This window comes from Coregonus lavaretus (assembly GCF_964263955.1).
Source record: "Coregonus lavaretus genome assembly, contig: HAP1_SCAFFOLD_2992, whole genome shotgun sequence".
NCBI lineage: Eukaryota > Metazoa > Chordata > Actinopteri > Salmoniformes > Salmonidae > Coregonus > Coregonus lavaretus.
The window spans coordinates 5,971-22,645 of NW_028167075.1; the positions used below are offsets into that span (position 1 = coordinate 5,971).

The window sequence follows — 16,675 nt, forward strand, 5'->3', positions numbered from 1 at the left end:
AGAACACCATCCCAACCGTGAACCGCGAGGGTGGCAGCATCATGCTGTGGGGGTGCTTTGCTGCAGGAGGGTCTGGTGCACTTCACAAAATAGATGGCATCATGAGGAAGGAAAATTATGTGGATATATTGAAGCAACATCTCAAGACATCAGTCAGGAAGTGAAAGCTTGGTCACAAATGGGTCTTCCAAATGGACAATGACCCCAAGCATACTTCCAAAGTTGTTGCAAAATGGCTTAAGGACAACAAAGTCAAGGTATTGGAATGGCCATCACAAAGCCCTGACCTCAATCCTATAGAAGATTTGTGGGCAGAACTGAAAAAACGTGTGCGAGCAAGGAGGCCTACAAACCTGACCCAGTTACACCAGCTCTGTCAGTAGGAATGGGCCAAAATTCACCCAGCTTACTATGGGAAGCTGGTGGAAAGCTAACCAAAACGTTTGACCCAAGTTAAAGAATTTAAAGGCAATGCTACCAAATAATAATTGAGTGTATGTAAACTTCTGACCCACTGGGAATGTGGTGAAATAAATAAAAGCTGAAATAAATCACTCTCTACTATTATTCTGACATTTCACATTCTTAAAATAAAGTGGTGATCCTAACTGACCGAAGACAGGGAATTTCTACTAGGATTAAATGTCAGGAATTGTGAAAAACTGAGTTTAAATGTATTTGGCTAAGGTGTATGTAAACTTCCGACTTCAACTGTATGTGTCTAAAATAGGGGAGTGATAAGATCTTCAGAGCCTAAACAGACAGAACAAGAGTTCGGCCAATAACAAATCAGTCCTTTAAGCGGTGTATGAAGAGGTTACTGGACAGCAGGGACAATTACCAGTGAATAGCACTATTCAACTCAAGCATTTTCATAGCATTTAGACTGTAACAAAACCATTTTGCCCCCACAATACTGTACATATACACTATATATACAAAAATATGAGGACACCCCTTCAAATTAGTGGATTCTGCCATTTCAGCCACACCTGTTGTTGACAGGTGTATAAAATCGAGCACACAGCCATGCGATCTCCATAAACAAACATTGGCAGTAGAATGGCCTTAATGAAGAGATCAGTGACTTTCAACATGGTCAGTTCGTCAAATTACTGAGAGCAATATAGCTTTAACAGGCTAAATGGGATTATATTGTCATTAACCAGAGAAAGAATGAAGTGGATGTGATTTATCATTAAAACATTCACTTCAGCATAGTAATTCATCAATTTATGCTTGAAATTGTCAGTTAAACTGACTCAATTATACATATGATCTGGACGGTTATTTGATTCTGTCTGTAGTTGCCCTAAAGTAGTTACATACAATAAATACATTACCACTCTAACCCCCAAAGCTGACCCTGTGCCTTCCACCCAAAATACTGAGCTGAATAACATTAATCTATATCATAGTAAATACAGTCAAACGTCAACAGAAAATAAGATGTTAGTCATTTTATTTTACCTTCATGTTTCATGGAATGTTATAAGAACAGTTCAGACTTTTTATTATAGCTTTTGTGGTGTTCATCTCACATAGGGAAGAGTAGGAAGCCACTGAAGGAGCCATGTTTATCTGAATCATCATAGATCCTGTAGCCTGATGGGAGGCACATGTAGACCAAGTCCCCCTCCTCCAGTTCTAGAGTCAAAGAATTGGATAGATACTGTCGCCTTTGTTGACTACTGTACTGTCCATTCCACATTATACCCTGGTCATTCTTGAACAAACAGAAGTCCATGTACTGTGATGTGGTGGCATCCATGCCAGAGAATCTGATGTAGTAGACTCCTCTCACTGGAGCAGCAAAGACACCTGCATCAGAGGAAAAACAGAGAGAGATCAGTGTCACACTGTCAGTCTCTCAAAGCCATTAGTGACGTTGGACTCTGTATCTGGTGCCTATGGACATGTGTGTTCATACATGTAGATTGTGTAAGCAAGCAGTAGGCTACCTGTAACTGGGCTGTAGGCCTGGCCAATGTTGGTGATGACGTTGGTGTAGACCAGTGAGGTTTCAGTGTTGAAGGGTCCCAGAAACCCTCCTGTTTCAGACAAACCAGCAAAGAACGCCACCTTTGGTCTGTCTGTCAACAAGGGAGTAGAACATTCATTTGTAATATTGAGCTTGTAATACTACACAGTCTGTAATAACACTAGGGACAGAATATTCCGAATGATCAACTTTGTTTGGAAAGATACACAACCACATTGCATTACATGGTAACAGGTGATACCATTCTGAAGTCTGTTTGTCCTCCCTGCATTCTCGCTCTTCATCTCCTCCACCTCTCCCTCACTGGCTGTCACTATGGTCCCCATGGCTGACAGTTCTGCTGCATGAGCTGAAATTACAAATATAGGAAAAATGCTGGGAACCTGTTTCTTGTCTGATTTGGACAAAATATTTAAAATCCTCTTTAGATACTGTATTTTAAATCTCTACATTACATGTACTCAGTCTTCTGCTTCTCCACCTGGCTCTCAATCTGGCCTGCAACGCTACAATATCATAGAAAGAAACTGTTGAACATTTCACCACTGCTCTCCTGATTACAGTGATCAAATAAGCTACAGCTGTCTCACATCACCTGCGTTCCCTCTCTCCAGTTCCTCCACCTTGTTCTTGTAGAACTGTAGTTCATTCTTAGTGACACTCAACTCCACTCTCTGGTTCACCACATCTTTCTGCAGCTCCTCCACCTGGCTCTCAGTCTGGCCCCCATGTTCCTCAGCTCCACCACCATGTCTCTCAGCTCCTTCAGCTCAGTCCAGATGTCAGGCTAGGTGGTCAACTGTTCAGCATCACTCTTTCATCCTTCACTGTGACCCTGTTCAGTGATGTCATTCTCCCTAACCCCTCCACTCTCTCCCTGACCCCATGTCCCAGACAGACAGAACAGCAACACCTGCAGAGCTACAGCACCCCTCATTCTGAAACAATGTCTCTTCAGAACTAATGTAGTCTACTGGGCTCAGTCCCCTTCTTTATATACACACTGGTCTTGGTGGACCAATACATGGGAATATAACAGGTGTCCTCGTGGAATATTTTGAGAACATAGCCAAGGATTGTGGGAAGTAATAGAACACAGGTAAAGATTATTTATTGCCAGTTCGTTCAGATTGAGGGTTGTTTAAGACCATGGGAGAATCACACCTTTTATTTAGTTACCACACCCCTTTTCTGCTTTCCATGATGTTTCTAACAGAAAGCTACCTATTCTCTATTGCACGATCTGTCAAAGTTGTCTTGAAATAAATTATCATACAGCGATAAATAATGCTAATTTATTCCACAAAAGCATTAGAACAGTTGAGTCAATTGCATTTCATAAAAGTCCAACAAGCATGTTTGTATGATCTGTACTCAATGAAGGAAGAGGGAGATCTGATTAAGATTTGGACCAGGAAAGAAAACAGGGATGAGGGAAATACGTTTTTTTTTTTTTTACAAATAAATCCTTTAGAATGCATTGTATATCTCTTCCACCTCAGTGTTTTTCTACACTAGTAAAACCAGGAGCCGACACGTTCCAAACCAACCAGAAACTGGGTACTATTATCCTCCATGAGTGTCCGTTCCGCAGCTGTGTCTCCTATACAGAGTTCAGAGCACACTTGAATCTGTGTGGAAGTCTGGGGCATCTTGCTGCATTTGTCACCATTTATCCAGTCCATCACTCTTCTGGTTGTGCCTGGTTGGCTGCAGTTGAGTCTGTTCTCTTTGTCTGAGTCAGCCGGTCTGTTTAGTCCATTTACACACACAAACTCTGCTTTACTGCTGAGCGCATGGCAAAACTGTTTTAAGGAAATCCAAGTCATCACAAAAGAGATTCTATGAAGTAGAGGAGCAGGTAGAGGTGATGGTTCAGGGGAAAGGGAAGAAGGGGGACTGGGGCTCAATTTGGAGTGTAAAAGATCTTCATTATGGGGCCATCCAGAAGGCCCTCGGTGTCAGGGGAGGGGAGACGGGATGGGGTGAGTATGAGGTTTAATCCTCCTGTGTTATGGGGCCATCCAGAAGGCCCTCGGTGTCAGAGGAGGGGAGACAGGATGGGGTGGGGTGAGTATGAGGTTTAATACTCCTGTGTTATGGGGCCATCCAGAAGGCCCTCGGTGTCAGGGGAGGGGAGACGGGATGAGGTGAGTATGAGGTTTAATCCTCCTGTGTTATGGGGCCATCCAGAAGGCCCTCGGTGTCAGGGGAGGGGAGACAGGATGGGATGAGTATGAGGTTTAATCCTCCTGTGTTATGGGGCCATCCAGAAGGCTCTCGGTGTCAGGGGAGGGGAGACAGGATGGGGTGGGGTGAGTATGAGGTTTAATCCTCCTGTGTTATGGGGCCATCCAGAAGGCCCTAGGTGTCAGGGGAGGGGAGACAGGATGGGGTGGGGTGAGTATGAGGTTTAATCCTCCTGTGTTATGGGGCCATCCAGAAGGCCCTCGGTGTCAGGGGAGGGGAGACAGGATGGGGTGGGGTGAGTATGAGGTTTAATCCTCCTGTGTTATGGGGCCATCCAGAAGGCTCTCGGTGTCAGGGGAGGGGAGACAGGATGGGATGAGTATGAGGTTTAATCCTCCTGTGTTATGGGGCCATCCAGAAGGCTCTCGGTGTCAGGGGAGGGGAGACAGGATGGGGTGGGGTGGGGTGAGTATGAGGTTTAATCCTACTGTGTTATGGGGCCATCCAGAAGGCCCTAGGTGTCAGGGGAGGGGAGACAGGATGGGGTGGGGTGAGTATGAGGTTTAATCCTCCTGTGTTATGGGGCCATCCAGAAGGCCCTCGGTGTCAGGGGAGGGGAGACAGGATGGGGTGGGGTGAGTATGAGGTTTAATCCTCCTGTGTTATGGGGCCATCCAGAAGGCTCTCGGTGTCAGGGGAGGGGAGACAGGATGGGATGAGTATGAGGTTTAATCCTCCTGTGTTATGGGGCCATCCAGAAGGCTCTCGGTGTCAGGGGAGGGGAGACAGGATGGGGTGGGGTGGGGTGAGTATGAGGTTTAATCCTACTGTGTTATGGGGCCATCCAGAAGGCCCTAGGTGTCAGGGGAGGGGAGACAGGATGGGGTGGGGTGAGTATGAGGTTTAATCCTCCTGTGTTATGGGGCCATCCAGAAGGGCATGGGCTGCTGTGACTGTGCCTGCTGTGTTTTGGCACGTTGGGGAGGCGGAGGGGGGCAGCGGTACCCCAGAGTCCAGCCCGAGGATGACGTGGGGGTGGAGTGGTGCGCCCCAGCGACGTTACCATGGTTACCTGCCCCCAAGGTTTTGGGGGTGGAGTGGTCCTCCTCTTCGTCCGAAGAGTCACCAGTGTACGCCACGAGCCCAGTCTTCATCCTCTTCACTGAGGTATCTGAGAGAGATGAGGGAAAAAGAGGAGAGAGGGGTGGGGGAGGAATGAGGGAGAAAGAGGAGAGAGGGGTGGGGGAGGAATGAGGGAGAAAGAGGAGAGAGGGGTGGGGGAGGAATGAGGGAGAAAGAGGAGAGAGGGGTGGGGGAGGAATGAGGGAGAAAGAGGAGAGGGGTGGGGGAGGAATGAGGGAGAAAGAGGAGAGAGAGGGGGGAGAGGGGGTACACATACACACAGAGAGACAGAGAGAAAGAACACAACCAAAGACCAGCACAAAGGTTTCAAAAACAACAGTTGGAAGTTAATTGTTTACCAACAGATAGGGAGAGACAAACAGTTAATAGATTGCATTGTGTTTGGCAGCAGGGGTGAGTTAGGTAGAAGAGGGGCATGTGTCAGCAGCGGCAGTCATTGGTCGGTGGGGAGCGGCAGCATTAGGGCCGTCCAATCACGATGCAGGACAGCGCCACAGGAGAAGAGCCCCACCCCCATCCGGCATCCCCCCCAGAGAGACATGGAAGAGAAGAAAAACACAGAGAAAGAACACAAAAAAAGAGAGAGTCTTGTTAGTGAGGGGGTCACACACAGGCACTCCAGTCTGATGACGTCATCAGAAAGGGACGGCTGGCGAAGGGACAGCACCTGCTAGAGCGAAAGAGGTGGACTCCCAATCTCAAATGTATCCCTAGCCCCCCTAGACACCTCCTAGATCTCACATGATCAAATAACAGGTGTAAGCAGTATGGTAATAACTCCACCTTTCCCTTTTACAGGCAAATTGCAATTTGCTACATATTGCTTACACCTATCAAATAAATATAAATATATAATATGCCATTTAGCAGACGCTTTTATCCAAAGCGACTTACAGTCATGCGTGCATACATTTTTTTTTGTGTATGGGTGGTCCCGGGGATCGAACCCACTACCTTGGCGTTACAAGCGCCGTGCTCTACCAGCTGAGCTACAGAGGACCACGTCCTCTCAGACCTACACAGTGCCTAGGGCTAGGGGTTGATTTAGGATCAATGACAGAGTTACTTGAGGCAGTGGGGGATCGAAGCTTACCCCAGTTGTTGATTCTGAACTGACCGACTTTCTACGAACGTTCAACTCAGAACTTATCGAGGAACACTATGCCTGTCTGATGTAATTTGCTATAACCTGTTATGTCACTTGTGAGAACAGCATGTCTGCATGCAAAATGCTATTTGACTCAGACTACTGACAACCAAGGGGGGGTGGGCAGCGTGCTTATGGCTGAGAGGCCATGGATGGGGAGGGGTGGAGGACAACCAGAGCTGGAGGGGGGGGGTGGGGCCCTTACCCAGGGGGCCTTGCAGCGGCCTCCTCTCCTCCATCTTGGGTGTCACGCCTCCGTTCATCGGAATGGGTGGTGGAGGCATCAACTGCCTACTGCTGGGGAGGGGGGAGGAGAGCGAGAGAGGTCAGTGTTGCACAACATTTTACATTTACATCATTTAGCAGACGCTCTTATCCAGAGCGACTTACAAATTGGTGCATTCAACATATGATAGCCAGTGGGACAACCACTTTTTTGTTTTTTCTCAACATCAATCACAAGCAAACAAAAGCCTGTGTGTCCAGCATCTGGAATGAAGAACACTGTTTTAAAGGAGAGCGACTCGTCTCCCCCATCTCGTACCTGTCCGTCTCCCTCGGCGGCCCGGAGGAACTCTGTGGCGGGGGTCCTGAAGCCTCGGGGCCGGGGCTGCCCACAGGGAAGCCTGCACCTAAATTAGTCATATGAATGGGTCCATGCTATGAGCAGAAAAACACACAGGCGCATTAGCACACATCCTCCCAAGTAGCCCCTCCCCTAAATTACTATTATTGATAGTAGGCCTACATAAGAAAACTATGCAAGTAAGCATAGAGTTATCTAAACTATTGAATGTAACTGAGATGCAAAGTTTAATCCCAAAATGTTTTTTCCTTTTCACTACACTTTATTTAAGCAGTTGAGAATAAAAGTTATCTTTTACATTTATGCATGCTCCGATTGCACATAATCAGAAAATAGGAATGAACTGTATTAAAGTAACATATCATTAAATCAAGTGGACACATTTCAATTAGGGCTGTGACAATACCAGTATTGCAATATTTTCTCCATGGCAAAAATGAAAACACAATGCAGGCCAAACTTTCAGTCCTTTAAAAACCTGCTGTATGAAAAACATTGTGTGCTATAGCTTGGAAAATAAATAAAATGTGACTCTGGTTGACAACATAATGATGTTGGTTTCCAACATTAGGGCTGTTTTCCTAAAGAAGCTAAATCTGCTTTGTGTTTTGTTTCCTTGCCATGATACCAACTAGTATCGTCTCGGCCCTAATTTCAATATATTGAAGTACATTTGATGATTATCCAACAATACCTTTTCAGAATCTCCATAATCTGAAAGTTTTAATAATCCAATAATACATGGACTCAGATAATAACAGCTAATGGTTACAATGAACGTCATAAGATCTACTAGGGGGAAAAAAACAAGTTGACACTGAACAGACAGACACTTAGGCCCATTCAATCTCACTCAACAAGCAAACCTTTTCTATAGAGTGCAGACTCGCAGAATTACAGACAAGAGACAGACTGAATTTATTTGTATGATTCTCACTAACAGAACGAGGAACAGATATCAGATACATGGAGAGAAGACAAAACAGGAAGACAATGATAGAAGCAGAATGGACAGACGGAACGACGACAGGACATAAGAAAGGTGGAAGAATAAAAGAATGAGAGAGAGGTAAATCACCTGGTATCCCAGCAGACCGCTGTCCCTCTCGTCTGGCACCTCCTCAGTGAAGCGTCTCTTCTGTGGCGGATTGGCTGAGACCACGGGAAGCGGAGCTTTGGGCGGAACCGGAGCGGCGGGTGGGAAAGGAGCAGGTGGGAGAGTCTGGAGACAAAAAGGGAAAAAAACTACTTTGATGCAATGCATGTTCAATACATCATATATACAACCTATCAAAAGAGAATGTTTGCTCATCTAGTTTCATAACTCAGATGTAATAATCTCAAAGTACTGTATTATAGGTCCATACCAGTCTAAATGTGATTGGCCACTCTTACCTGTTGTAAACTGACAGGTGCAGGGGGGGGGGCGTACCGGTTGGGAGGGGGGAGACCGGCGGGCACCCCAGGGGGAATGGGAGGGGGCACAGCGTAGGGGGGAGGAATGGGCTGGGGGGGAGGTACAGGGAGGGGGTAGCTGGGCTGGTACCCTGCTGGGGGGTAGTAAGAGGGCTGGGGGGGCATCCCGTTGGCCATGGGGGGCTGCATAAAGCCTGGACGAGGAGAGGAAGAGCAACACGTCAGTACGTGATGACACATCCAAGAGATTCTTAAAAAAGAAAGAAAGCGAGAGAGAGTATGTGTGTGTGTGTACCGGGAGTAGGCATCATGGCACTCATCTGGTTGAGGAAGCCAGAATACTCTGCATGAACCTGGAGGGAAGAGACACAGTCACCGATCCACATGGCAAACAGAGCCCATCTGCATAATACAATGCACTTCACATGGGACAGCTTTAAAACACGGCTTTGCTGAAAGTAGAGCAGTGTACAGGGAACAAAGAACCGAGTCCCAGTCAGTAAACCATTAGACACTCACCGTCTGCAGCAGGTTGTCACACAGGGTCTTAGCTGCAGCAAGGCCCTCTGGTTTGGGATGACTGGGGAAGAGAGGAGTTAAGGTGTGCCTGGCTTCTAAGCGCTGTGTCTCTGAGCTAATACAAGTGAACATGGACTTTAGTCCCCCAGACTATCTATTAATACTGCTATTTACCTGATGTAGATGTACATGGGTTCTAGGCCCTCTCTGAGTTTAAACATATGAACATGAGTCTAGTCCATGAGACTTACCTGATGTAGATGTACATAGGTTCGAAGGCCTCTCGGCCAGAGGTGGGCTCCAGACAGCCGGATCCCTTCCCCCTGAGGAAGACCTTGGCCCCGGTCTCAGCCTGGATGTGCTGCAGGTAGGAGCTGCCTGGACCTTCCACCCTCTCCTTTACTGAGAAGCCCTGGATGGCATGCTCCAGACCCACAAACAACTTGTCCTGCACATAGTGCATCTGGAAGGAGAAGGATATGGATGTGAGTCTTATAGATTCATGAATGAGGAATATGGTTTAGTTTGATTGGATAAATGTATTTCTGAAGAGATATACATGAAAAGGGACTGTTCAGCTTGGATCCCACCCCCCCACCCCTCTACCCGACACACTCACAAAATAACATTGACACACACTGAACGACAATCACACACACAAACTCTGTTTTCCCATTATCGCCGGCCGTCAGCTAATCAGCCGGTTAAAGACTCATTTTCAGCCGGCTACTTTTTCCACTTCATATTAACTAGGACACTTTTCATTTAAACGTTTCAATTCGCTAGTGCCTCGAGCCTTCTCCTGATAGAACAATATGCATCTTCTAGCGATCTATTAATAGGATAGGTGCCTGTCAGTCACAAAGCGAGCAATGGCAGGGAAATGCAGTCTGCTGTCTGTCCTGCCTTCCGGTACAATTTCTGTGCGCTGAGGTTGGTTGCAGTCAAATTTCTTTACACGGAGGAAAGAGAAAGCATGATGCTCGTGAATTTGCACGTCCCATGTAATGTAAGCGGTAACGAAATCCAAGACTTAGCCTAATTATTGTCTTCTGGCACATTCTTTTCTTTTGCGTGTTTCACATAGCCAGCCATGCGGAACCGTGGCCCATAGTAGGCTATTTACTGTGCTTTGATTGACAACTGAACAGCAAGTGTTGACTAGTTTATAAAAAGTGTTAAACTGACTGAATAAAGTCGATCTCTTATATCCCTTCGCCATTCAGAAATCATGCAACGTGGTTATATGTCCATGGTATCGCATCGGGACGAGTAAACCAAAAGATTCCCTAGGTTTACTTTCCTAAGATGTCGGGGCTTTCCAGACTGACGGCGCAGTGGTCTAAGGCACTGCATCTCAGTGCTTGAGGCGTCACTACAGACCCCCTGGTTCGATTCCAGGCTGTATCACAACCGGCCGTGATTGGGAGTCCCATAGGGCGGCGCACAATTGGCCCAGCGTCGTCCGGGTTTGGCCGGTGTAGGCCGTCATTGTAAATAAGAATTTGTTCTTAACTGACTTGCCTAGTTAAATAAAGGTAAAATATATATATATTTTTTTAAAGACATTGTAAATAACACTTTAATCTCAAGAGAAGACATGTTAAATGTTTCTCTTACTTAGAAAATAGTCCTGATCATATAAGCCTAGACGATATCCCAAACAACTATTTCATACATCTTCAGGAAATTCCATTGCCCTGGCTGGCTAGTTTTTCTATTTGGCTGGCTACTCTATGTAGTTGTGGAAAACACTGCTTACCCCAGACTGGAAGTGTGGTCTGTGATGGTGGTTGATGGGGGGCAGTGAGGGGGGCGGGGGTTTGTGTTGCTGGTAGACTGGGACTGTGGCTCCGGTTCCGCTGTAGGAGGTGGTGGCAGCCTTCACCACTCCGTTCGTGATGATCTCCTTGATGCGGTTCACAGCTCCTGGAGAGAGCGAGAGATGGACTGGATCGTCACAACATAGAAACTCAGGAAAGACGGTCCCTGGTGATCCTGATGTTCAGAAATGATGATCATCTTAAATCAAATTAGTATAGGTAAATAGAGATGTACTGACTGTCGACAAGTTCCCTGGTCTGGCCCTGGACGTGGAGATAGAGGGGTCGGTCCCTGACGACAGAGAGAGAAGCAGTCAGTCAGTAGCCTAAGCTTTGGTTGTACAATGCAATCAGACAACAGATCTAATTGTCTGTATGGACAAAAGTAAATAGCAAGTAACCAGTAACCTCCTTGGTAGAGCAATGTGGTAATAAAGCAAGTGTGAAGCAGGACTCACCCTTGTGGAGCCTTGTACTTCTCCACTGCTGCCATGTATCGCCCCCTGGTGGACACAGCAGCACCGCTCACTTTGCTGATCTTCACACAATAGAATGAAGTAGAAGCTGGTCATTTACTGTCCTCAAGTGAGACACTAAGTCCCATATTGGTTTACATGACACTGATCCAGTCTGTACATGTACGTGTCGCACAGAGAAAGAGCTGGATAAACATAGCAGTAAGTTTGACTGTTGCCCAGATCAATCAATCAATCAATGGGTCTAAAGATCATAATGATGTCATGGGCTCTGACCTCGTCCTGTGTCTGTCCGCGGGTCAGCAGGTTCCGGCAGGGGAGAGGAACGTCGTTGATCTCCACCTCCGCCACCACCAGGTCATCCTTCGTTTTCATAGGGGGCTGGGGCTTCCCTGCACCCACAAGCTGGTGACGACAAAGATTCATTTTTATATGTACCGCATGCTAACAATTACAACAATATCTCTCTAAAAAGAGAGAGATGAAGAGCGAGGGGATTACAGAATTGGTAGGCGAGAAAGGGACAGACAACAAAGACAGAGAGAAGAGAGATTACAGGTGAGAGACAAACAGTTTGTTTTCAGTGTAAGAGGTTTCCTTACCCTTACCCTGTCTGGGGGTCCAGTCGGTCCAGGGGGTCCTATCTGGGAGGGCTTGAGCTTGCCCTTGGCTACCAGCATGGCGTTGATCTTAGCTGCCACAGCAGCTGCAGCGTCCAGAGCCCCCGTAGGAGTCGCCTCCGCCTCCCCCATCTGGTCTGAACCAGGACCTGGGCCCGGCTGGTCCCATTTACTACGGCGACTGAGGAACAAAGAGAGAGGCGGGGCGGGGTACAGAGAGTGGGGAAGGGTTGTGAAAGAGAAAGGCAGGGGAGATAAGAGGGAGAGAAAGAGGTTAATGGTAAGTGGAAGGGATTGGAGAAGCAGAGAGGTCAGAGGGAGAATGGAGGGCAGTGCAAAAGCAGCAATCAGCAATAACAAAGCCCCTCCCCACCCGTTTCTGTAAAATGCTGAGGGATGGACAGAGCTATGGATGCAACAACTGATCATCCATGATATCAAAATGATAGTTTTAACAATTTGAGGCTCTATAGTGTTGGTTTACATTTACTTTTTGTTTTACTCCCATGTGTGTAAAAAATAATAATTATACCGTTCAAAAGTTTGGGGTCACTTAGAAATGTCCTTATTTTCGAAAGAAAATCAATTTTTTCCACCATTAAAATAACAACAAATTGATCAGAAATACAGTGTAGACATTGTTAATGTTTTAAATGTCTATTGTAGCTGGAAACTGCTGATTTTTAATGGAATATCTACATAGGCCCATTATCAGCAACCATCAGTCCTGTGTTCCAATGGCACGTTGTGTTTGCTAATCCAAGTTCATCATTTTAAAAGGCTAATTGATCATTAGAAAACCCTTTTGCAATTATGTTAGCACAGCTGAAAACTGTTGTGCTGATTAAAGAAGCAATAAAACTGGCCTTCTTGAGACTAGTTGAGTATCTGGAGCATCAGCAATTATGGGTTCGATTACAGGCTCAAAATGGCCAGAAACAAATAACTTTCTTCTGAAACTCGTCAGTCTATTCTTGTTCTGAGAAATGAAGGCTATTCCATGCGAGAAATTGCCAAGAAACTGAAGATCTCGTACAACGCTGTGTACTACTCCCTTCACAGAACAGCGCAAACTGGCTCTAACCAGAATAGAAAGAGTGGGAGGCCCCGGTGCACAACTGAGCAAGAGGACAAATACATTAGAGTGTCTAGTTTGAGAAACAGGCGCCTCACAGGTCCTCAACTGGCAGCTTCATTAAATAGTACCCGCAAAACACCAGTCTCAACGTCAACAGTGAAGAGGCGACTCCGGGATGCTGACCTTCTAGGCAGAGTTGCAAAGAAAAAGCCATATCTCAGACTGGCCAATAAAAATAAAAGATTAAGATGGGCAGTCAGATATGGCTTTTTCTTTGCAACTCTGCCTAGAAGGTCAGCATCCCGGAGTCGCCTCTTCACTGTTGACGTTGAGACTGGTGTTTTGCGGGTACTATTTGGTAAAAGACCAAGTCCATATTATGGCAAGAACAGCTCAAATATGCAAAGAGAAATGACAATGAATCATTACTTTATGACATGAAGGTCAGTCAATACGGAACATTTCAATAACTTTTAAAGTTTCTTCAAGTGCAATCGCAAAAAATATCAAGTGCTATGATGAAACTGGCTCTCATGAGGACCGCAACAGGAAAGGAAGACCCAGAGTTACCGCTGCTGCAGAGGATAAGTTCATTAGAGTTAACTGCACCTCAGATTGCAGCCCAAATAAATGCTTCAGAGTTCAAGTAACAGACACATCTCAACATCAACTGTTCAGAGGAGACTGCGGGAATCAGGCCTTCATGGTTGAATTGCTGCAAAGAAACCACTACTAAAGGACACCAATAAGAAGAAGACACTTGCTTGGCCAAGAAACACGAGCAATGGACATTAGACCGGTGGAAATCTGTCCTTTGGTCTGATGAGTCCAAATTTTAGATTTGGTTCCAACCGCCGTGTCTTCGTGAGACGCAGAGTAGGTGAACGGATGATCTCTGCATGTGTGGTTCCCACCGTAAAGCATGGAGGAAGAGGTGTGATGGTGCTTTGCTGGTGACACAGTCTGTGATTTATTTAGAATTCAAGGCACACTTAACCAGCATGGCTACCACAGCATTCTGCAGCGATACGCCATCCCATCTGGTTTGCGCTTACTGGGACTATCATATGTTTTTCAACAGGACAATGACCCAACACACCTCCAGGCTGTGTAAGGGCTATTTGACCAAGGAGGAGGGTGATGGAGTGCTGCATCAGATGACCTGGCCTCCACAATCACCCGACCTCAACCCAATTGAGATGGTTTGGGATGAGTTGGACCGCAGAGTGAAGGAAAAGCAAGTGCTCAGCATATGTGGGAACCTTCAAGACTGTTGGAAAAGCAATCCAGGTGAAGCTGGATGAGAGAATGCCGAGAGTGTGCAAAGCTGTCAAAGGCAAAGCCTGGCTACTTTGAAGACTCAAATATAAAATATATTTTGATTTGTTTAACACTTTTTTGGTTACTACATGATTCCATATGTGTTATTTCAACTTTTTGACGTCTTCACTATTATTCTACAATGTAGAAAATAGTAAAAAATAAATAAAACCCCTCAAATTAGTGACTGATAGTGTGTGTGTGTGAGTATATATATATATATACATACACACACTAAACTTTTTGGGTGACGACCAATTTCACATATAAATGTTAGTTATACATTTGAACGCAAATCTAAGAAGGGGTAGATCTGTTCTGTGTGCACTATTTATATGCTTCCCATTCTTAAATTTCGTTTTTGCGTCTTTTACTTTTGTACACCAGCTTCAAACAGCTAAAAATACAACATTTTTGGTTATGGAAAATATATTTCATAGGGGTTTAGATGGTACAATGATTATCTACACTGTACTGTTTTGTTCAAACTGAAATTAGGTGAGCTATTACAATTATAGCAATCAGGAAATGGCGGAGCGATTTCTGCATAAATTCTATTTTTCAAGAATTCATGGGTACATATCATTATTTACAAGTTTAAAAAAAATTGATGTAGCAACTGCAGGTAGCCCCTTTAATGACCACATATAAATGACAGGGTTCTGAGAGTTCGTAGGCTAGCTAGGTAAGGTACGCTAGCTACATAATTGGGCTAGCTAGCAAGTTAGCTTAGTCTTTGCCATCTAACGTTAACATTAATTGAAGTAACACTGTGGCTTGTTTTCATGTTGTTGACTTACTAACGTTAGTTATCCAACAGTTTTGTTACTAACGTTACTGTGCTTACTTACTTCAGTTCGCTAGCTAGCTAACAAACAAAACTAGCTAACTACAGTACTAGCAATGTTAGCAAGCAACCATAGCTAGCTAGTTACTGTAACTTACCAAAACAACATTAGTTAGTTAGCTAACTAATAACTAGCTAGGTAGCCAACTCGCATCGATTTGCAAAATAGAAACTTAACACCCGGCGCTCTTAGCTAGCTACATGTCATAACCAACCACTCTTTCTAAACTGGGCAGCGACAGCTAGTTGGCTACCCATACCCCACGTAGCTAGCTACAAGCACTCCGCCATTACACATTAGTTAGCTAGCGTTGTGCTGCCTGCTGCTCAGTGTTGAGCAAATCTGCAGTAAAATGCACCGTGATAACACAACGTTCTATGTTCTTTTAACTCACCTGCCGTTTTGTGGTCCACCAAATGACATCAATCTCCTATTTGGTTGAATTTCTCTTCGCGTAAAAACACTAACGTTAATACAAACTCCACTAGACTTTCAAGATAGCTTGTCCAGACAGTGTTGTAGTGCGATTTCGTTCCCACTTCCGTTTTTGTGGGAAAGGGACCGGTGTTGTGTTGAATTTTGCTTTCCTCACACATATGATCTTATATATTGTGCGACGCTAGGGGGCGCACGACGCCGGCTGAGCAGCTCGAGCTGAGCAGGTCGCGTCTCACGTGATGATGCAGTCCTGCAGCTGCCTGTTCTCATCGCTTTCCTGGCACCCCAAGTGAGTGTTGCGGATAGGAACCAGATTAATGACGGTTCAGGTTTCCTAAATGAAAGCCCGTAGCACACAGCTTGGTCCACATGAAAATGTAGGACCACCAGGGACCAGACATCTTACAAGCAGGATGCTGAGGTTATGATGCCAGAGCCAGGTAAACTATGGAAACTATGGTTGTGAGCCAGGTAAGCGGTGGTTGTGTTAGCACGTGTTGATGTGTCTCTGTGGTAAAAAAAATAACATTGGCCCCATTGCAGCTTCTTGCATGAGTAAAATGTATTGTTGTCAACTTTTTTCAAGTTGTGTGGTCCTTTGTGGACCTTTTAATTAGCCCAATTGACTGTTTATTTACAATTTTCAGTAAACTGATTTCCCGCTCCAACTATAGGCTATTTCTTAAAAACCCGTTAGCCTAGTTACCGTTGCTAACCATTATTTATTTATTTTTTAGAATGAAGGAAGTCACTCTGAATAGCTCAGGAATGTCTCTCCTTCATGTACTTTGTAAGTAGGCTATCAGCCAAGTTTAAACTTTTATAATCATCTTGGCAATTAGATCATAGATCTGCAGGCTAAAATGTAATACCCAGTGCCACATAGGCTTAGCCTAATTTACTATATGTCTGTGTTTTGGTGATCAGGTCCAAGCCTTATTATGCATAATGTCTTGTCAATTCTGTTCTAGTGTTGAGTACACTGGTGGCCTATCCATCATCAGGTGAGAATAATTTAAATACCACACACTCTTCATTTTCAGACCATTAATCATATTCCAGATCAAGT

General features: G+C 45.3%; 1 protein-coding gene across 3 annotated transcripts; it reads right to left on the reverse strand.

Annotated features, from left to right (window-relative positions):
- Positions 1-3,281: 3,281 nt before the first annotated feature.
- LOC311113911 (KH homology domain-containing protein 4-like) lies at positions 3,282-15,694 on the reverse strand. 3 transcript variants are annotated; one of them, XM_084189191.1, is made up of 14 exons: positions 15,563-15,694; positions 11,911-12,103; positions 11,579-11,707; positions 11,285-11,364; positions 11,066-11,118; positions 10,766-10,932; positions 9,255-9,466; positions 9,004-9,064; positions 8,780-8,837; positions 8,464-8,678; positions 8,147-8,290; positions 7,027-7,142; positions 6,688-6,776; positions 3,282-5,363 (listed from the first exon to the last, which is right to left on the reverse strand). In XM_084189191.1, the coding sequence occupies exons 1-14, from the start codon at positions 15,589-15,591 to the stop codon at positions 5,110-5,112; spliced, it is 1,800 nt and encodes a 599-aa protein (XP_084045317.1). In that variant the 5' UTR covers positions 15,592-15,694; the 3' UTR covers positions 3,282-5,109. The 3 variants fall into 3 exon arrangements, with proteins under 3 accessions (XP_084045317.1, XP_084045316.1, XP_084045318.1); XM_084189190.1 differs by having other exon boundaries at positions 11,905-12,103; XM_084189192.1 differs by lacking the exon at positions 3,282-5,363 and having other exon boundaries at positions 6,691-6,776; positions 7,027-7,114; positions 11,905-12,103.
- Positions 15,695-16,675: the final 981 nt, after the last annotated feature.